The following is a 22,356-nucleotide window of genomic DNA, read 5'->3' on the forward strand; positions in this document are numbered from 1 at the left end:
CACTAAGATGCTGGCCATCTCTTTTCTTAATTTTAAAGTCTCCAAAGGCATGTCCTATTAGAAATGCTTTTAAATTCTACCACAGGGATTACTGATGAAATTGACTATTTTCCCGACAATATTAAACACTGTGGTCCTAGTTAAAATACTTAACGTGACTGGAACCTAAGTTATATTAATGATTTCTTTTAATTGACCAGATATTTTCCCATGAATCAGATAAAACATCTGCTGTGGTTTTAGTGTTTCAAATAAAGAGTTAACTGTAACAGCCACTAGAGGGAGCACATGAAAGTACCGTTCTAGTTGCCATTCTGCTAAGAGCCACTAGGAAGTTCCTCAAACAGAAAAGCAATTAGTCTTCTGCACTGATTGAATATTTCATAAAATGTGTTTTTTTTTTTCAGAGCCCTGGTACACTAAAACTGCTGGGCCAAATCCAGCCTCTGCCTGTTTTGGCAGATAAAATTTTACTGCAGCATAGCCAAGCCCATTCATTTATGTCTGTGGCTGCTTTCTAGTGCCAATGGCATCGTTAACTAGCTGTGATGGAGACTGTACAATCTGCAAAGCTTAAAATCATTACTAAGTCATAACGGGAAAAATCATAAAATCATAACAGCAAAACTCTGTCAATTCCTGGTGTAGGGGTACAATGATGAAAAGTGATAAAGGGACACACCTGCAGAGATGAAAAGGAGAGAAACAAATTGATAGGGTATATAGCCCATTGAAATTAAAAATTTTCATAGCCCATGACATATTCTACCTATACAACCCAGAAGAATTAGAAATCTGAAAGGCATTTGGCATAAAGCTTTCTTGGTTATTCATGTTCTAATTATAAAAACAATGCAAAACAGATGTGAATGTATTTCTTTGTATTTACCTCCAACAAAAGATCAATTAATGGAGTCTGCTTGCTCGCAGGGGTAAGACAGAGGTTGTCTATTATTAAAACCCGCATGAAGTCAAACACAAACTTTTTTGCTGGGTGGTTGGTCAGATACGTCTTGGCGCCCACATTGCAGTACTCAGACTGGCTTCTGTTCATCCCTGTGTCTGCTGCAAAGGCTTTAAACTCTTCCGCTGGAGATCCGACTTCATCATCTAGATCTGTCACCTAGTAAAATTAAGTGGAAATGTATGCTAGTCTCATTCAATTTTATTTGATGTTTTCTCTTCGACGTTTCCAAAAAACGAAACTGTAGCAGCAACGGTATTTTTCTTCAACGTGTACCTCTTATTAAGCTATTCAACCAGCACTTCATTTTGCTTTACTCAGCCCCTCTTTCAAAGGCAGTGGTGATTGCATGCTATGCGTCACTGTGGGCCATGGCTACCCAACACATCTCTTTCTAATATGAAACTACTCACTGCCCACTAGCTGTGCACCTGTTTTACGCTGAATTTTATCTCTTCTGCTGATAACTGCACTTAAAATAAATGAAATAAAATAAGAATAACCACATTTGCATATTTAAAACAAACCTGAGCACTCAAACATCATAAAGTTTCAGATAAAGACCTGGCATACTGGTGGCACCTAAAAAACCCAAATAAATGAAAAATACAAAACAATGAAACTAGTGCCAATTTTGAGCCAAAAGAAAAGAAAAAGGGGCTAGAATACACTGCACAAGATGCTGACGAGGCAAGACACTGAGGTATTGCTGAAGGTCTATTTTACCCAAAAATGAGGATTTTAAAATTATAAACAAGCCATGGTGGTTAAGTCATGTGCTATACCTGTGTTTATCCTACAAATCCCTACAGTTGTAGAATGAATAGTTCACCTTTATATATGAAGAAAAATCAGTATGAAGAACTTAGTTTATTCCAGGCCCAGAGTAAGAGGTGGAAGTAAGAGGAAACATCAAAAACTTTGGAACCACTAGGGAGGAATAACTGTCTTTTGGGCTTGTTTAAAAGGACAAAAGAAGTATCTATATTATATGTGATTACAGTCTAATAATTTTCTATTAAGCTCAGTATAAAATATGAAAACTAAAAGTTGAAAGAAATAAGAAAAGCTGAACAAAAAGGACAAACATGGGATTTCCGGCCAAGATGGAGGTGTAGGTGGACACACTGTGTCTCCTCGCACAACCAAAATTAAGGACAACAAAAATTTAGAGACAAAAAAACCCCAACCAGAACAGACAGAAAATTGAACTGTACTGAAGTCCCAACAACCATTCATCCAGACCGGTAAGAGGGGTGGAGTTGGCAGCCAGTGGAGAGGGGTCGCAGCAGGAAAAAGCAGTGGCTGGTGGTCCTGGGTGCGCAGGGCGCAGGTGATGACTAGCAGACCACAGTGGCAGACCCCAGGCACAGGTGTGGGGAGGCAACGAGCAGACCCAGTGAGGTGTCCATGGCAGCTGGCTGCCCGCAGTCACACATTTGTGCGCAGATAAACAAGGTGAAAATGGGCAGCGAGACAGACCTCGCAACCCAGGGCCCCAACGCTGGGAAATAAAGCCTAAAAGCACTGATTGAAAACACTTATGGAGGTTGAGGTCTGGGAGAGACTCCCAGCCTCACAGGAGAGTTCGTTGCAGAGACCCACAGAGTCCTAGAATGTACACAAGCCCACCCACCCGGAACCAGCACCAGAAGGGCTCAATTTGCTTGTGGGAAGTGGCAGAGGGGACTGAAATCTGAAAGAGAGGAGCAAGCGCCATTGTTCCCTCTCTGACCCCGCCCCCACATACAGCATCACAACCCAGCAACTTGCGTTGCCCTACCCTGGTGAACACCTAAGGCTCCGCCTCTCACTACGTAACAGGCGGGACCAGACCCTAAAAAGGCCCCACAAAAAGGCTCAAATGGAAGAACACATCAAAGCCCCAGAGCCAATACTTTCAAGTGGCCAAGAGATAGCCAACCTACCAGATGCACAGTTCAAAGATGCACTGGTAATCAGGATGCTCACAGAATTAGTTGATTCTGGTCGCAGATTAGATGAAAAAATGAAGGCTACACTAAGTGAAATGAAGAAAAATGCACAGGGAACCAATAGTGATGGAAAGGAAACCGAGACTCAAATCAATGGAATGGAGCAGAAGGAAGAAAGAAACACCCCAACAGAAAAGAATGAAGAAACCAGAATTCAAAAAAATGAGGAGAGGCTTAGGAACCTCCAGTATATCCTCAAATGTTCTGACATCCGAATTATAGGGGTGCCACAAGGAAAAGAGGAAGAGCAACAAGTGGAAAACTTATTTGAACAAATAATGAAGGAGAACTTCCCCAATCTGGCAAAGGAAACAGATTTCCAGGAAGTCCAGGAAGCTCAGAGAGTCCCAAAGAAGATGGACCCAAGAAGGAACACACCAAGGCACATCATAATTGCATTAGCCAAGATTAAAATGAAGGAGAGAATTCTAGAAGCAGCAAGAGATAAGGAGATAGTCACCTACAAAGGAGTTCCCATCAGACTGTCAGCTGATTTCTCAAAAGAGACCTTGCAGGCAAGAAGGGGCTGGAAAGAAATATTCCAAGTCATGAAAGGCAAGGACCTACATCCAAGATTGTTCTATCCAGCAAAGCTTTCATTCAGAATGGGAGGGCGGATAAACTGCTTCTCAGATAAGGTCAAGTTAAAGGAGTTCATCATCACCAAACCCTTATTATATGAAATGTTAAAGGGACTTATCTAAGAAAAAGAAGATAAAAAATATGAACAGTAAAATGACAGCAATCTCACAGTTATTAACAACCACACCTAAAACAAAACAAAAGCAAACTAAGCAAACAACTAGAACAGGAACAGAACCACAGAAATGGAGATCACATGGAGGGTTAGCAACAGGGTAGTGGGAGGAGGAGAGAGGGGGAAAAGGTGCAGAGAGTAAGTAGCATAGATGATAGGAATAAAATAGACAGGGGGAGGGCAAGAATAGTATAGGAAATGTAGAAGCTAAAGAACTTATGACACATGGACATGAACTAAAGGGGGGGAATGTGGGTGGAAGGGGTGTGCAGGGGGGAGTGAAGGGGGAAATGGGACAACTGTAATAGCATAGTGAATAAAATATATTTTAAAAAAAGGACAAACATACTTCATTTTTTATGAAGACAAAGAACCCTCTAACTAACTTGTATAGCCTAAATCTAGAAAATGCCTTATTGCTGAGATAAATAAAGTAGAGATAAATTTGGTTTGACCAGAGTTCTGTAACCTGGAACAACATTTCACAACTACATAGCTATATTATCACATAAAATAAGAACTGGGTTCATAGCTACTGGGAGAGGGAAGTTACTAATAAGGAACTTACAAAATACGGTAAATGAGAACAGGAAGCAGAGTTCACTGTTATTTTGGGGAAAGCAGGAGAGTGTGGGGAGCTAGACACCACATAATGATGTAAGAGGTAAAGTAGAAAGTTATGAAACTCTAACTCAGTAAGAAGCTTAAAAGATTGGCAGAAAAAAAATCTGCTAACCACCGAAGCAGACTAATTCCAGTTTGACATTTTCCTCCCCCTTTCCTACCATCTCGGAGTAAGGGCGAATGTTGAAGGGGAAGACTGTGGCTGCTAATGCACACAGGAAGTCCGGGCTCATCCACATGGAGGCCAGGTCTGGAACGTTGTGATATAAATATCTAAAGAACTGCATGAGGGTCACAGGATATTCTCGGAGCCAAGATCCCTCTTCTTCTGATTGCCAAGGCTGTCATAGGGACAAGAAAAAAAACAGTATGTTAGAAAAACTGACACTGTTAGAAACTACTTTTACAAAATGCACTACTCACTACTCTTCTAAAACTAGATATGATAGTTCATAACTCTTTTACAAAACACACACAAGAACAAAACTTGAAATAAACTAAAACAAAACCCCCCCAAACAATACCCCTAAAAATGACAGGATGTTTGTCTCATCATTGGAGTGCTCACAGCACAGTAATGAGTCAGTGGTTTAGATTATTCACCACTTATCAGCATGAACACGGCTGCTGACAATAGTGGCTGAATTATCAAGAGTTGCTCCACTCTCCATCATGTCAGAGTTGTGAGTAAGATACAAGATGGGGAAGTTAAGTTGCTTCACCTTTCTGAGCTTCTCGCTGTCATAAGTAAAATGATAATTACAATGCTTTTAACCACTATACAACTGTGATACTGTAATTTATAATAAGATATATGTATTAGGTCTTCATTCCATTCTTGGCACATCGCTTCTAAAACCCTTGGCATGTCCAAAGTGATAAGAGGTGTAAAAGTGTTCTGTTAATCATAATAAGGCCCACAGCTGAGTTTATGTTAATGAGGTACCTTTTGGAAAGGCTCTAAGGATGAGGGCTGCAAAGGGAACCAACCACATGATGAAAGGGTGGAACTTTCAGTCCTGAAGCCCTCCACCTCTCAACTTCCAGTGAGGCTGCAGACTGAGCTCATCACCAGTGCCAATGACTTAATCAGCTGTGCTATGTAATAAAGGCTCCCTGAAAACTCAAATTCCGATAGCTGCTGGGCTGGGGAACATATAGAGGTGCTGGGGGAATGGCAGGGCAGATACAGAATAAAAGCTCTATGTCCCTTCCCACGTATCTTGCTCTATACATTTCTTCCATCTGGATGTTCCTGAGTCATATCCTCTTATAATAAACTGGTAATCTAGTAAGTAAAACATTTTTCCAAACCATGAAAACCTCCAATTTATAGTTGTAGGTCAGAAGCACAGGTAACAGCTTGGACTGGTGATTGGTGCCTGCAGTTGTGGGGGCCATCTTGGGAGAACGATTCCTTAACCTGTGGAGTCTAATGCTATCTCCTGGTAGACAATGTCAGCACTGAATTAAATCGTGGGACAGCCACCTAGTGTGACAAAAGCCTCCACATACTTGGTGACTAGAGTTAGAGCACAGGAGACATACAGAAGTGTGTTTTTTCTTAACAGCAATATAGTAACAATAGCAATAATGATGATAAAAAAGTAACAAAAACATAATATACCTGAACAATGCCTATCCTTTGATATTTCCCCAAAGACTTAGAAGTTTATATTTGTTTATGAAGAGGAACTAAAACAAAAATCCCAAAGCATTCCATATTAATACATGTGATAGTAATGTTCTTTTCTAAAATGACATGAGTAGTTTTGACTAAAATTAGACCTGTTATGTACATGTAATCCAAAGATTCTCATTAATAATTCTTACAGTGTGATCCTAAATTATGTATACAAATTAAATTACTATTCACAGTATTCCTGTTAAGAGACAGAAATATACATTTTGTCATTTACTCTTTAAATTCTTCATATCTAAGATAAAAATAATTAGGAAAAACAAATACAAACTTGTAATGATTTTTAACCTCTTAATAAAAGTAATTTTAAAATTTCAAATAACATTAGCATAAGGACATATTACAATATATATTATATTAAATATATAAAATGCACACATTGTAATATATATTTTAGCACTAATAATATCAATTAACACCTATGAAAGACCTACTATATGCCAGCCACTCTTATAAGTGCTTTGTGTATACACTGTATTTTTGCCACATATAACGTGCACTTTTTGCCCAAACTTTTGAGGGAAAAATAAGGATGCACATTATAAATGGATAGTACTAATTCTGTATTTATGTAAATGTTTTAAATTTTTTATTTATGCTTATGCATTAAAAGTGTAACTCTAGAAGGCAGTAACAATATCTGTATGCAAAATAATACCCTGAAATACAATAATCAGTTTTGTTTCTAAATATAAAGAAATAAAAATTGAATTAAAAAATTGAAATGAAATATTTTTCCCTTGAAAGTCTGGGCTAAAAACGTGGGTGCACACTATACACAGCAAAATACAGATAAATCATTATATCCTCATAATGACCCTAATAGATATATTCTATTATCAGCAGCAATTTATACATGAGGAAAGTAGGTACACAGAGGCTAGTGTAACTTAAGTATCAAAGATGGGATTTGAACTCAGAGTTCCAGCCTTAATGGTCTTAACTACTGAATAGTTTGTTATTACACTAAAGATAACAAAACAGAAAGGCTGAGGTTCCAGAGACCATGCTGTAAATACACAGCTATGTTTCCAAAAGATCCCTCCATTTTTAAAAAAATATCACAAGCAAGAGAACTATCAACAGGTGTATCTCAGTAAACTCACTGAATTCAGCATGCTGCGGAGCATTCCCAGTAATAAAAAAGCAGCTTCAGTGCACACATTATGAATAGAAGAGACCACAGTTCCACTGGAGGCAGGAACTCCAAAGATAAATGTCCAAATGGAATCTAAATCAAACTGCAGAAGTGAAAGTGAAGAATCAGCCACCAACAATTTTTTCAGCAGATATCCTCAGAAGTTCTAACATTCTATAATTTCTTTGAAACTAGTTTTTTCAAAGTGAGCAATGATGAAGAAATAGTGACCTAGCACTCCTCCTTCCTATATTTTAAAACTCATTTTTACATTTACAAAAGAAAAGTGAAATTATGTATCTTCCTATCTTAGGTCCCTATGTTAAAAACGTTGTTTTCTACTTTTTTCTCCATAGGAAATTAAAAAAAAAAAAAAGAACACATGCTAATTAGCCAGGAGATCTAATTCACTTTTGGATGATATACAGATAAGATCGGACAAAATAAAAATCAGTTTGGAGAGATTTATTCATAGAAGTTTTATATAACACTTTATGACTATGGTGTCATGGTTATTTTGAAAAATTATATAATCAACCAAACTCTGCTAAGTATAAATCTTTATCTTGACTTAATGTAAGCGTATAGATATAGACTCAGTGGTTTCACTTAAAAGGTTTTGTCAATTACTGGAATTGATTTGAACTGCACATGGCACTATGACACACATACAGTTGAGTTTAAAACTAAATTCCTAAGTCTTGGCAGTGCTACACACATAGTCTGTATATAAATATCCATAAGTCTTTGACTAGAAATCAAGCAAAGCCTTACTGTTTGCCTACCGTGGATATTTTTACCATTAAGAAATCAAAAATAGTTTTCTAATCAGACTTGCACTAAGAATCCTGCCATGCCTACCCAATTAATTTTATGGTATACATATCACTCCCTTCTTTAATTCTACAGAAATGAACTCATATTTTTAAATAAAATCACACAACTCAAAAGAATTCTTTATATCATTGTTAAAATGTCATCTAAAGTCTTTACGCATATATAATCATGTAACCATAATGAAAAAAAAAAAAAGACCAAATAGAGATAATGGATTTCTTTTTTGGACAGTTTTCTATGATACTTGCAGATTATTTGGTCCCTGAACCCTAAATGTGAAAATGATATGGAATCAGTGGTGTTACTGTGACTAACCCATTGCCCTGTAGTGATTTGGGGGCACACATAATTATGCTTACACCTTACTAGGTAATTCCTACCTGGCAACCCTGCTTACATCGGCTGCTGATGACAGGCGCACTGACCTGCAGGTTCTCAGGCAGCTCACTAACTGGCTGCTGCAGAAACAATGCCATGAGCAGAAAATAGAGAGCAGGGACATTAGTGTGTTTAGGAAGAAATGACTGCAGAACTGGAAAACCAGGAAAATGACAAGCATCCCGGTTAATCTCCCTAACCGTCGATCTTCCACCAGCACTCCTGCCCACATTGAATCCTAAGAGAAGAGGAAATAAAATAAGCACAAAATTAATAATTGATTACTCTGCTACATTAACAAAGACAGGAGTAATTCAGTACGTGTGACATTTCCACCAGAACATTCATATTAATATAAGCAACTAACTGTTAAATAAATTAATCTTTCAGTCAAGTTCTACTCCCCTCTCTTTGACTTCAGCAAGCCTGCCTATTAGGATCCAGGTCTTGAAACATTGCTGAGATAATCAGATACAAGAAGTAATATAAACTCTGCTCATTAAAAGAATGACTTCAAAAGAGCTCTAACATTTCTATAAGAAGAAAGTAAAATTTAAAATATGGCCTGAAGTGCAGGTTGTTACAAAAATGTAACTTAAAAATATAATTGCTGCCCTGCATGGTGTGGCTCAGTGGACTGAGTGCCAGCCTGGAAACCCAAAAGTTGGGGGTTCATTCCCCATTAGGGAACATGCCTGGGTTGCGGGCCAGGTCCCTGGTAGGCAGCGTGTGAGAGGCAACTGACTGATGTTTTTCTCACACATCAATGTTTCTCTCACTCTTTTTCTCCTTCCCATCCCCTCTCTCTCTATACAATTGTCCTAATTTAGATAATATATTATTTGTCATGAAAATCATGATAAACTACTTAACCTTACATTATCTACAACTTCAGAGGTAAGACTAAACAAAATAATCTTTCCTTACAACATGATCTGTAATTCTGCAGGAAAGTTGCCCAGCAGCAGGGAAGCAAATCTGAGCCTGCTTGTACTGTGGCTATTTGAACATCCAGCGTCCTTTCTAGAAATAGAGCTCTGCCAGGAGACAGTCATTGCTTATTAATGTAGCTCACAGTATCAGCCTTCAGGATATAACTCAAACACTTATTTCTTTTGCCACCCCAAACCCAAAACAGTGCACAGCACAGAATGAATGCTCGTTGGCGTTTCAATGGAAAACTTTTGTGAATAGCAACCAAGAGGGGAAGGACTGATTTTACTCTGAACCAATTTCATTTCAATGAATATACAACCTTGTTTTTCTAGGATTAAGCAAGCATATACCTGCTTCTATTTATAGTAAAAAAGAAATCTGTGTCTAGGTGGTTTTTTAAATATTTCATACTAACTGCCTTTTCTGTATGATATGAATTAATCTTCTGAAGTATGCTATTCTAATTAACAAAAAATTGTACAACAATTTACCAACCCCTTTAATACATCTCATCTCATTGCTCAAACACAATGAACATGTGAGTCAGAAATGGCTATTATCCTTTTCATGACACAGAAAATATGTGACATGCTCACAGTTATAAAGGTACCGGGTGGTGGCACTAGGAACAGGAGCCCCATAACTCTGTTTTAGGGCCTGTACAGTCACGTCGTCTCTCTGGGCTTTCTTAATGGCATTGCCACATTTCTGAAAGACTGTTTGCATTAGGAAACTGGGTGAATTTTGTTTATAGTGAATTCTAAATGAAATTATGAGTATAAAATCTTTAGCTTTAAGAAATCAAAAGACATAAAATGAAATTTTATATTTTAATAGGAAAATAAATTTTGATTAAACTACAGCTCCTAAATGAATACTAGGGATCATTTTCCTTTCTACATTCTCACACTCTCTTTTTCCTTATAATTGACCTTAGGGAATACTTAATATGTTATTAACAATTAAGCATTAATTTAGGTTCAAATTACAGCTACATAGATATTTTCATAACGAAAAATTTGATATAAATAAATGTGAATAAAACACTCAAAAACATTAGACTGCTCATCAAAGAGAAACAGAATCAAATGAGATTATATATATATATGTATCTGTATACATACACATTTATATATATCAGAGAGATATTCGGAAAAAATTAAAAATTAAGTTGAATCAAATTTAAATATAAATACCTAGCTTTCTCTTTTAGAACTAAAGCAGCCTATGCTATGCATAAGCAGTTATCAGTGAAGGATATACTAATTCTAAAGCATACAGTCGGGTAGGTCAGATGTGCTACAACCACCTGTTCCTGACATCACCGAAGTCACACAGGACAGAAAAAAGCACAGGATCAACAGTCAAGAGAGGGACACTATTACCGTTTCACTCAGGAACCTTGAGCAATTAAAAGTCTCACTTTCTTAATTAGAGAAATTAATCCTTAATTTATACTTATTAGGTTTATTTCCTATAAAATGTACCATATATACCATAAAATATGTATCTGTCTCCAGAATGATGAAGGTCAAATGAGATGATATTAAAGAATTTTGCAAACCACAATGTGCTACACGAATCTTAGGTGTCATTACTACTGGAGTTCTCGGCCTTCAGAGAGAAGCAGGGCTGAAGACTAGCATTAAAAACTCCCATTCAGTTGTGCCTTTCATTACTTATTCCCTTAGTAGCTATGAGTAAGGCAAATAAACTAAATTTTTTGCTACCAAACGATTTCTAATAATAACATTTGTTGGCTATATCCCTTCCCTGGAGTCAGTTCAAAATAGTGATTAATTTTTAAGTCCTTAAAAGTATCTAATGATAATAATTTAAAATTCATATTGTAAAGCAGAAGTTTTCTCAAGAAATCATTTTACAGTGAATTTCATTCTTCAGCACACACAAAGTTTCTTCAGACATTTTCCACAGGTAAAACTACAAAAAAACAACCCTATGTAAAGCTGCCTTCTTGTCATTTGCTTTAATATTTGAGAAATTAGTACAGGCAAGGCCTACCTATTGATATTTTACATTTCTTAACAGATAAATTACATACTGAATTCTGATCTCGAGAGTGTGCATGTGGTTTGCTGTGTCTGTACACACTGAGTTGTAACCCTTTCTTTTTCTCGAATAAATCCTCTTGGGTGACAATCAATCAATCAATCAATCAACAAACAAACAAATTAATTAATTCTGGTCCCCAATTTCCCCATTTGACAAGGTAAATAGATATTCTTGATGCTTGTTGCAGAATACAATTACATTGTTTTAAAATAGAATGTTATCAAGACATATATTTTTTAAAACTTTAAAAATTGAATGATTATAATTGTCAATAAAAACATTATCTTGAAAATGTATTTTCCAAAGTAAGATCATTAATACCAACAGAAATAAAACAGTTTAAATTAATCTAGCATAGCAAACTATAACTTTCTAGTATTACTTAAATGCTCAGTTCCACATTGAAAACAGCATAAAACTGGTGAGCAAATAAGCAGCTTTGGATGAAACTCTGAGCTTAAATCTTTGAGTGGCAATATAACATAGCTGTTAAAAACAGGGGCTTTGGCTCTGAGTAACCTGGATTCAAATTTTGACTCTTCCTGGTTGACACATGTCTTCTTCACCCCTATGCCTTGACTTTCTCATCCATAAAATGGGTATGACAGCATTTATACCTCATAGGGCTAGTGTGAAAATGAAGGTTTTAGTTAACTGGAACAGAATAAGAACTCAAAATATTATTGTCATTGATTCCGTTCTGATAACTTGCTAGTTATTTACTTACAGATCATAAAGGGAACTATGCAACAAGCAGATCATAAGGAAATCCCTTGAGTTTTCACATCTCAATACTGTCCCTGACTTCAGTTTAATTTGCAATTAAAAAAAAAAACTAAGTTTGAAAACTTCTAAGCTTTTAATTCTGTCATTAATTAAAATTCAGACTCTTCATGGTTAGTATAAGCTTACATAAGATTCAAAAACAAAACAAAAACAAAACAAAACAAAACACAATAGCTTATTTTAAAGCAGTTGACTACAAAAGTCTCATACCTAATACAGTTCCAATCTTATTAGTCAAGACAGAATCTGTTTGTTCCAGCCACCCTCCACCACTGAGTCCTTCTTTAAACTTGATGAGAATAGACTGATTACTCAGTAGGACAACAAGAATTCTCATGGCTGCTGTAACTGTGCTGGAATGCAAGTGCTCTTCCATAAACATCATAATCCAGTCAAAACCCAGTGTCTTGACCAGTTCTTCACAAGCTCTATTCAAAGAGAGATGGATCAGAAAGAAAACATATTAATTTCAGTGATTAGGATTTCAAGTTATAAAGAAAAATAAGACTAAGTTTTATTCTTGAGATACTATAAATTTCAGGTTTTAAAAAATATAAAAGTCAGTGAAAATTCTTTCTTTTGTAACTAGTAATAGCAATCGGTACCATCAATTCTAAAAAGATTTTACTTACTGCAAATTAATGCTTGTTTTTTCTTTAGATGTGTAAACTAGTTTTAGCAAGATATCTAGAAGTCTGTTCCTCAAAAGTATAAGATTAGCAGATACAAGACCTCCAAACTCCTCTTCAGTTCCTACAATAAAAATAAATACATTAAGTTGCCCTAGCAGATAAATCAGGATAAAATATCCAAAACTGTTGGATGGAAAATCTCACTGAAATGTGTATCTTTTAGAAAACAGTTTCTCCAGAAGTACTTGCCACTAAAGTGGACAAAAAAAGAAAAGAATCTGTTAAAGCAGCTCTCTTTAAAATCCTGAAAATTGTTTATTTACATTTGATATAATCTAAACAAGTGATAATAAAGGCTGTGAGTTCTTTTGTACATTAATATTTCCCTACCTTACCAATGGGGGGAAGTAATTAAATAACAATCACATGAACAAAACTAACAATCCAATTCCTTAATTTCCAGTTTCTTTTTGATTGGCATAAATAGTTAAATTAACCAGATTTAAAAATGGAAAAGAAGCAGCATACACTATTTAATAAACATAATACCTAAAGAAAAGTTAAAACTAAATAGCTTAGAAAAGAGGCAAAGGCACACAAATGCACAAGAGAAACTGGAAAAGAAAGGGCAGAAAACAGAAAGCTTATGGTTCTCAATGGATAATGCTGGGCACACATAAGACTGGGCATCAATGGCCCAGTGTTCTGGGTGTAGCTCTGCCACTAATGAGCTATGAGTTCATTAAGTCACAAGCCACATGATTTTCTTCATTCCAGTGTTGCAGCTCAGGCTTAACTTTAACTACTATGGGTATATGCTTTTACTAGTTTGGGTAAGGGACTATTTGTCCCCTTAAACATTGTTCTTTTAAACATTAACTTAGTGCTTAATCATTGGGAAGGGTACTTCAAGCTTACCAAGGGGAACTCAAGATTCGCTCGCCTTCTCAGAGGCACAGGGCTGGTAACTCACAAATTACCAGTGTGTCTCAATGAAAGCATGCCATATAACTAAAATTGATTCAGGAGTTATTTCCTTTCAATTATTTCTTTTCACTAAAATGACAATCCACACAGAAATTTAAAATTCTTAATTTTTATATCTCATTTTCTTGTTGTCAGTAATGCTTCCCCTAATTTTCAAATATAGTTTAAAACAATGAACTCTGAATTTTCAGATCAACTCTTCCCACTTGCACTGGTGCTTTATTTATTCCATACTGCACTGCCCTTCCATGCTTCTTATTTTGCATTGATTATTATATCACTGTTTAGCATTATTCAAGCCATTTTCTTCTTTGTAGCACTATCCTGTATACTGTGTAAACTATTTGAAAGAAAAAAAAAGTATGTTTTACATTTTTTGGAACATATTATACTTAATACAGTCCTTATCCATAGCAAATACACAATAAATGTACTAATGTCAATACTAACAAGACCAGTAAGGAGCTTCAAACTTTCTCTATTATTTCAAACAGCAATGAAGTGATGAGAATACCAATGAACTTTGCAGATCAATGGAAAAATTAGCTAATTTATACATCTCTACTACTGTGTTCTTAAAGAAAAGTTTACATTAGTTGTGATTACTGAATTCAACACCAACCTAGAAATATGAAGACTAGAAAAATATTTTTCCCACGTCTCTTATACTTGAAAAAAATGTTATGCATTTCCAAAGATTTTTAAAGTACTTTCACTTTTAATTCCTATTTACTTAGCTTATATTAATTCAGAACCTAGAAATAATCCCAGTATATGATAGAAAAATATAGTGGTTAGAAAGTTAATAATGTTTGTTTGGACTATCTGGGTTCACATGCAGTAGTATGACTTCAGGTACTTTTCTTTTACTTAAGATTAAGTTCTGGGCCTCAGTTTCCCCCCTTATAAAACTGAGATAACAATAATACCTATTTTATAGGGTTGCTATAACATCACATAAAGTGCTTACATAGTGCCTAGCAGATATAAAGCACTCAATAATTTATTCATTTATCTTTCTGCTTCTCATCCACTACTAATTTGATTTACCAAAGAAATCAAATTACTAGTAGTGTTCCAAATGACTAGCAGTAGATAAGTGGTCAGGGTCTTATGTTCTGCCGCTCAGTGATTCGCAGGAAGTCACTTAGTCTCTCAAATCTCTTGGATTCTCCTTTCAAAAACATGACGGTACACCACTTTCTCTTCTTATTCATAAAGCACTGGAGAGTCTGTGCTCCAGATGGCAGAACCAACACAGACACTTCTCTGTGAGACAGTGATACTGCAGATACTGAGAGCATTTCTCCCTCTACACTCTAGGTGGATGTTGTAAGGGTTTGAAGGAAATCATTTATGTGATATGACTTTGGAATAATTTAACAGGATAATAATGTAATAATGTTGGACCAGTATAAGATATTGTAAATTTGATTACAGGTCCATCTAAAAGTTTCCTCCAATGCTTTGCAAACAAATCTCCTGTCCTAGAATATATAGGAGAAAAAAATATCGAAACAGAGGTGAAAAATATGCACCAAATGAGAAAAGTTAAAAAAAAGTTGCTGTCATGGGCCCAGAATCTCACAACTTATGAAATTGTTTTTATTTTATATTTACACAAAATGATTCTGGTGAAAAGTTCCTTCCCTAAGTCATTACTAAATATTTAACAGGAAAATGAAAATAACAATAATGCAGATATAATTCACATTAGCAAGCATCTGTGTTTCTTAAGAGATATACATTAATTAAAAAAAAAAATCAAACAATGTTGCCCTGACCAGCATGGCTTAGTTGGTTGTACACTATCCTACAAAGCAAAAGGTCACTGGTTCGAGACAGGGTACATGCCTGGGTTGTGGGTCTGGTCACTGAATGGGGCATGTAAGAGAGGCAACCAGTTGATGTTTCTCTCCCTCTCTCTCACCTCCCTTTTCTTCTAAAAATAAATAAATAAAATCTTTAAAAAAAAAATCAGATAATGTTAAAATATCACCCTGGAAGAGTTTGCTGTTTAAAAGGAACGATGTTGTAAGTCCTCTAAAAATGGGAAATATTTTATTTTTAAAGTAAAAGTCACATCTTATTAAATTCTGTGGGTAATTCTGAACTTCTGCATATTGTGTAGGCTTGATTTAAGGCAAATACAACTGTAAAAGACTAAATACAGTAATGTTAGGAGACAAGAGATACAAAAGCATCAGACCTTATGCAGGCCTAACCTGTGCCAGAAGAAGAGGGCACAGTAATTAGCGGTCAAGCTCCAGAATCCACTCACCAGTGTCAAGCTTCTCTTCATTGTTTATTTCCATAACTACAAATTTCTCACAAACCGCAAAGGTTGGTAAAGTAGAAGAAATAAACTGGCCAAACCTTTAAGTACAAGGAAAAAAGGTTATAAGTTTTATTTTTTTCTCTACCCCAAAAAACAAAACACACCCCCCTAGAAACAAACACCCCCCCCCCCCAAACAAACAAAGGAAAAACGAAATAGTACTTCTTTATTTAAGTAATCTATAGACCTGCAGGTGATTACATTCGGTTTACTTCCCCTAGGACCTTTGCAATGAACATTATGCAGGGTGAGGGAAAAGTAGGTTTACAGTTGTGAGTACGTAAAACACAAAGTTTATTCTTGTATTATTGCTTATTATTATATTATTTTCCATACAAATGACTGTAAAGCTGTTCCTGCCCTACCCTTTATATGTTAAAATGCTTTAAAATATACTTCTCTAGAATGGAGCCCTTTAATGCACTAAGCAAAATGATTTCATGAATCAAACAGCATGATCCAAATTAAAATGTCCTAATATTTATATGCATACACTGTAGTAGTTAAAAATTCAGGTTTTGGAAACATAAGTTAAGGTTAAAATCCTGGCTCTTACCAGTTTTTAACTGTGGAGCAAGTAGCTTAACCTTTCTAGGCCTCAGTTTCTTAATTTGTAAAGAAAACTAAAAGCTTAATAGGTTTCAGTGATAATTTTAGCAAAGAGGTCATTATAGTACCAGGATAAGATTGAAATAAATATTGTTAATAAAAGCAACAATCACAAAAATAATTTTTAAACTTCAGTTTTAAATCTGTCATTAAGTTTTAAAAATGCTTTCAAGGTAAATTAATATAAACACGAGTGATTTACATGTTACAAAGATTAGAGATTAGTTTACTGGGAATACTCGAGTAAGCAGGCATGATTTCACTGCTGCCTAGAAGATTACATGAAATGTGCTGGCCAAGATCAGTTTAAGTAATTCTTTACTAGGAAAGTTCTTTAGCTGGGTAGTTTTTTCCTCCCATTTTCATTTAAGATGGGAATTCTCATACAAATGTTAGAACATTTCTAAAGCCCATAAATAGGCCTTAAGCCATATTCTCATTAGCAGCAAAATAATACTCATATTATATAAAAGATTTGAATAATGAAAAAAAAAAACACCCTATTATCTGTTTTGGATAATAGTGAATAAATATAGATGAGAAGACACATACTCATTATAGGGGGGGTGTTTGTACACAGAGAAGTTAACAGGGCTTGGGGAAGAGGGACAGAGAATCCCTATACTGAACACTGTTATGTCCAGGAAAATCAATCCACTGGATTCTTTCCTGTATCTTTTCTCAGCAATATTATATTATTAACTAGTGGCAACAATTGGCTTTGTGTTACAAAGGCAAGATACTGAGACATGCATGCATTCTGTACCTTATAAAGATCTTGAATAATATTAATATTACAGATATTAATATATATGTGCATAAGAACCCATTACAATCATTTCATTCATTTTAAACTCACTGATTATTTTCAGTTAATAAACAGACAAATACAGAAGTTTTCCCTACCTGAGCAGATCATTGCTGCTGGGAAAACCTTGCAGTAAGAAGCTCAGGACATTACTAATAGCAGCAATGGTAGGCTGGGATAAAGACATATCTCGAAGAGTCAGTAGCAGCTTTGGGATTAGCTGGAATTCCCTCATTAATTTGGCATTCTTTGAAGCCTCACTGTAAGAGAAAGACGACTTTATACACTACACTTTCCTCTCTCCTACAGGCAAACAACTGACTACACAGGTATTAACTAATACCTGGATTCTGTGAGCAGTTCAATGAAGTGTTCAAATAAAGAAAGATGAAGTTCATATGGTGCATGGAGCCAGACCTATAATAAAAATAAATAGTAGTATACTTCGGGTTAAAAAACACACCAAATGCCAAGTCAATGAACATTGCAATACAAATGCAGCACATAAAAATTATTTCATTCATTAACTGAATTAACCACTTTTATTATACTTTTTATTTGGTGAAGTCCTTTAAAACTGCTTTTGTAGCCCTGACCAGAGTGGCTCAGTTGGTTGGGTGTAGTTCCCCAAAACAAATGGTCGCTGGTTTGATTCCTGGTCAGGGCACATGTCTGGGTTGTGGGTTTGGTCCCCGGTTGGGGGTGCATACAAGAAGCGATTGATTGATGTTTCTCTCTCCCATCAATGTTTCTCTCCCTCTCTCCCTTTCTCTAGGAATAAATAAAATCTTTTAAAAAACCTGCCTGTATATATAACTTCTGCTTCTGTTTATAAATAAAGAATTCCTATTGAAATCAACCTACTAGAGTAATCAATGGAAAAGACAAGATCTACAGAAAGTTTCTCTGGAATCAATGACTGGATATTATTTTGTCAATACTGAATACAAAGACTGAATGACTGGAATCTTATGTGGGGTCCAAAACTGCAATTAACCAGTGTAAACACAGTGTACCAAAGAATTCCTGGAACCCACACAGAGCACCCCACCAACAAGACTGTAGAGATTTCCTCATACATAGGGAATTAGAGTCTCAGAAGTGTAATATTTTAGTGTGGGGCTAAATCAATTGTAGACTAAAGGTTTTTCTAGGTTCACCCTAACAAAGCTTAAAAGCATGTCTCAAAAGGATCAAGATAAGTGCAAAACCAGAGCAAAGTTCAATATTCTTTAAAAGGAATACAAATGAATCTAGCACTCACTAATGGAAAATTTATCATGCAATCAAAATTTGCCAAGTACTCAAATAAAAAGGAAAATATGACTCGTAAATAGGAAAAAAATCAATTTTTATAAATAGCCCAGAAATGGCAGAGATGATGAAATTATCAGAACCTTAAAAAAGCCATTAAAAATGTGATCCATATGGTAAAGTATATAATAAAAAATATGAGCATGATGAGGAAATAGAAGATAACCAAATCCAAAATAAATTTCTACTGATGAAAACCAAAAATATACTAGATGAAACTAACAGCAAATTAGACATTACAGAAAAAAAATTCAGTGAACTTGAAGACTTGAGAACACAAACTGATCAAAATGAAGCACGAGGTAAAAAAGGCTGAAAAGGAATTAGTAGACAGAACATTAGCAACTTTGGGACACTATCAGGCAACCTAAGTTATGTGTAACTGGAGTCCAGAAAAGGTGGGGGAAGGCACCAGGAAATAGTTAAAAGAAATTATGACTACAAATAAATTTCCAATTTGACAAAAATGACAAATTCACAATCTCAAAAAACCAACAAATTCCAAGAGGAAGATACTAAAAATGACAATGACTGATATCTTTAAAGTATGAAAATAAAGTCAATGAGACTTATTGTATATGCAAAAATATCCTTCAAAAAGAATAGATAAAGAGTTCTTCAGACACAGAATTTATTATCAGAAGACAGCACTGCAGGAAATGTTAGAACAAGTTCTTTAGGCAGAGGAACTGTACCCAATGGGCATCTGGAGCTACACAAAGGAGTAAAGAATGCCGTAAAAACTACATATGTGGGAAAATACAAAATAATTTTTAAAATGTCTTTAAAAGATAATTGTTTAAAGCTAAAATAATACAGAGTATTGTAGGGATTATAAACAATAGAAGTAAAATGTTGGATAACAATGACACCAAGAACAGGAGGGAAAAATGGAAATATATGTCACAAGGTTTTTATACTGTAGGTTAAGTAGTAAAATATACATTGAAGATAGACGAAATTATTACACATGTATGTATATTATAAATTCTAGAACAACCACTGAAAGGGAAAATGCTTGATGCCATTTCAATTATTTTATTTATATTTGTCAAATTGCTGTTCTAATAAAATAGGATGAATTATATATTTATAGGTAACTGTGGTTTGAGGTAATTAGGAATGCGATATAAAGCCCAAAAGTGAGCAAGGTAATATAAAGAAAGCCAACATTTGTCAAGCACCTGAAGTTCTGATGTTTATGTATTAGATTTTAATAAAAAATCTGAAACTAAAGATAATCTGTGATTTAAATGTCAGTTACTAGATAAAAACAAAGCTAAGCTTGGTTAAGCAGGGCGCCTTAGCTGTCCCATACTTCTTTCTGCATAGCTTTGTCTGTTTCACAAGTTGTTAATTGTTTATTGATTTGTTTTTCTTTTCTAATGGACTAAATGCCTTGAGGCATGAACTCTATTTTTACATCCTTAGTACCTAATACAATGCCTAGTTCAAAGATGCTCAACAGACATTTGCTGAAAGAATGAGAGGTTTGTTTTCAGAACTTTGAGGGTCAGGCTGAGAAACATGTACTTAATTGTGTAGGAAGGAGAAATCACTGAAAGTTTTTATTTAAATAACTGATATAATTATGTCTTAGAAAGAATGAGATAAAAAAATATAGGATGGAATGAGGAAAGGGAAAGCAACAGATGTGAGATAAGGAGAATTGATTAGGACCTAGATTAGTTAATAGCAGTAGAAACAAAAATGGTGGACTATCTAAAGTATAGAAGTAGAATTTATAAAACTTGATATTGAACTGTTTATAAACAGTGAGGAAGCAAGAAGCTGATTTTTCAATTTCAAGCCTCAGTGACTGGGGGAATGGTGCTGTTAATAATAGAAACAGAAGTTAGAGGGAAGAATTAATTTAGGGAAGGATGTTAAGGTGTTGCTGGGACATAAAAATAAAAATGTTGAGCAAAAAGTCAGAAATAACTCTGGCATTCAGATGTCAAACTACAGATTTAGATTTGAGAAATAACTAGAGATGAGGCTGCAGAACTGGGTGAGAATCTAAAGGAAAGAAAAACAACAAATAACAGAAAAAATAAGGGTGTGAAATTGGACACTTTTATCTAAAATAATAAAATTTTCAGGCCATGCAATTGTGGGAAAAGTAGTGAGAAAAATTAGAACCAGGATAGTGATACCTGAAAAGGAGCAAAAGAACCAGGAAATTCAAGAAGAGGGAAACAGGCTGCGTCACATGTACCTAGAGCTGTGCATACTGAGAACTGAGTTCATTGTACAGAGTACAAAGGCCAGGCCGCTACAAGCTTTCAAAGTAAAGTTTCAGCAAAGCAATTAGGGCACACAGCCTTCTTGTGAAGGACTCAAAATAACTGTCAAGACAGAGCTTACAGATACTATGAGAAAGAAGAGTTAGGGCCTAGACACTATAGTTAGCCAATATTAAGTACGAGATACCATTCTGGATGGTAGGAATATAAAGAAGAGAAACTAGATATGATCTCTGCACTCACAAAGCCTATCGTCTCATGGGGGGAGATACATATATATACAAGAGGGGCAAAAATAGGTTTACAGTTGTTCCTATAGAAAATTATACAATAATTAACAAATAATTCAAGAATAAACTGTTTCACATACTCACAACTGTAAACCTAGTTTTGCTCCACCCTGTACTTATAAAATACATAGTGATGGGAATAAACAATGCTGGGAATAATAAGAACTTAATTGACAAAGGATATGCAAGATTAAGTGTTGCTTTGAGAAGATAGGGTAGAAGTGGTTTATGATAAGACAGCAGAAATAAAAACCTGTTACTTTGGCAAAATGAATGATGTTTTACTATGGAGCTATTATTAACCGAAATTCTACAACTAGGTCCTATTTTTTAAGGAAAAGTCTCTATCAGAATTATTTGATGAAAATATGTCTGCCTTTTGTAATGCCAGAGGAAGCAGCACATTAGCTCAAGTTAGGTCTGTGTGTTGTGCCACTTCACTTCTATACTGATTGTAAAACTGAATCTCCTCGGGGAGAAGGAATCCCATCGCTACCCCATTTTTCATATTTTACTAATGATATTAACATGAGAATCATAAAATTATAGAACACATCTAAGGGACAAAACTGTTTAATAGTTAACTCTGTCAATATACAGAATAAGAAATGGGTTCACTGATTATACATTAGAAGTTAGTATTTAGGTACATACTTCAAAATCACAAAGTAGGTCCTGGAAAGCAGTTGAATTGGGAATGATGGAGGTCTCATGTCCACTGTCAACAGTTCCCACCAAGGAAAAAGTTAGATGAAGAATATGACTGTTAAGAAGGGAACGTTTCTTCTTAAGCAGCATTGCCAGCAACTAAAAGAAAGCAATACCAAATGCTTGTTATCAATCAATCATACTATATATAAATAAACATACACATATCAATATACATATATCCACTTTTATATAAACCCTTTCAATCTACTTATAAATTTTAAACTGTTGTTGT

General features: G+C 35.2%; 1 protein-coding gene across 8 annotated transcripts in view; it reads right to left on the bottom strand.

Annotated features, from left to right (window-relative positions):
* The window catches only part of WDFY3 (WD repeat and FYVE domain containing 3), a 271,299-nt gene that overhangs the window by 74,420 nt on the left and 174,523 nt on the right, over window positions 1-22,356 (bottom strand). For 7 of the 8 annotated variants that reach the window (XM_045820302.1, XM_045820298.1, XM_045820300.1 and 4 more), the window contains 10 exons: window positions 22,068-22,220; window positions 17,907-17,980; window positions 17,662-17,823; window positions 16,090-16,184; window positions 12,822-12,942; window positions 12,400-12,617; window positions 8,397-8,632; window positions 7,148-7,282; window positions 4,501-4,680; window positions 890-1,123 (listed from right to left, as the gene is read on the bottom strand). In XM_045820302.1, the coding sequence (XP_045676258.1) occupies window positions 890-1,123; window positions 4,501-4,680; window positions 7,148-7,282; window positions 8,397-8,632; window positions 12,400-12,617; window positions 12,822-12,942; window positions 16,090-16,184; window positions 17,662-17,823; window positions 17,907-17,980; window positions 22,068-22,220 (1,608 nt within the window). The remainder of the gene's footprint in view (window positions 1-889; window positions 1,124-4,500; window positions 4,681-7,147; window positions 7,283-8,396; window positions 8,633-12,399; window positions 12,618-12,821; window positions 12,943-16,089; window positions 16,185-17,661; window positions 17,824-17,906; window positions 17,981-22,067; window positions 22,221-22,356) is intronic. The other variant, XM_045820297.1, reaches the window with a different exon arrangement.

This window comes from Phyllostomus hastatus, unplaced genomic scaffold, assembly GCF_019186645.2.
Source record: "Phyllostomus hastatus isolate PE091 unplaced genomic scaffold, TTU_PhHast_1.1 phas_scaffold_39, whole genome shotgun sequence".
Taxonomy (NCBI): domain Eukaryota; kingdom Metazoa; phylum Chordata; class Mammalia; order Chiroptera; family Phyllostomidae; genus Phyllostomus; species Phyllostomus hastatus.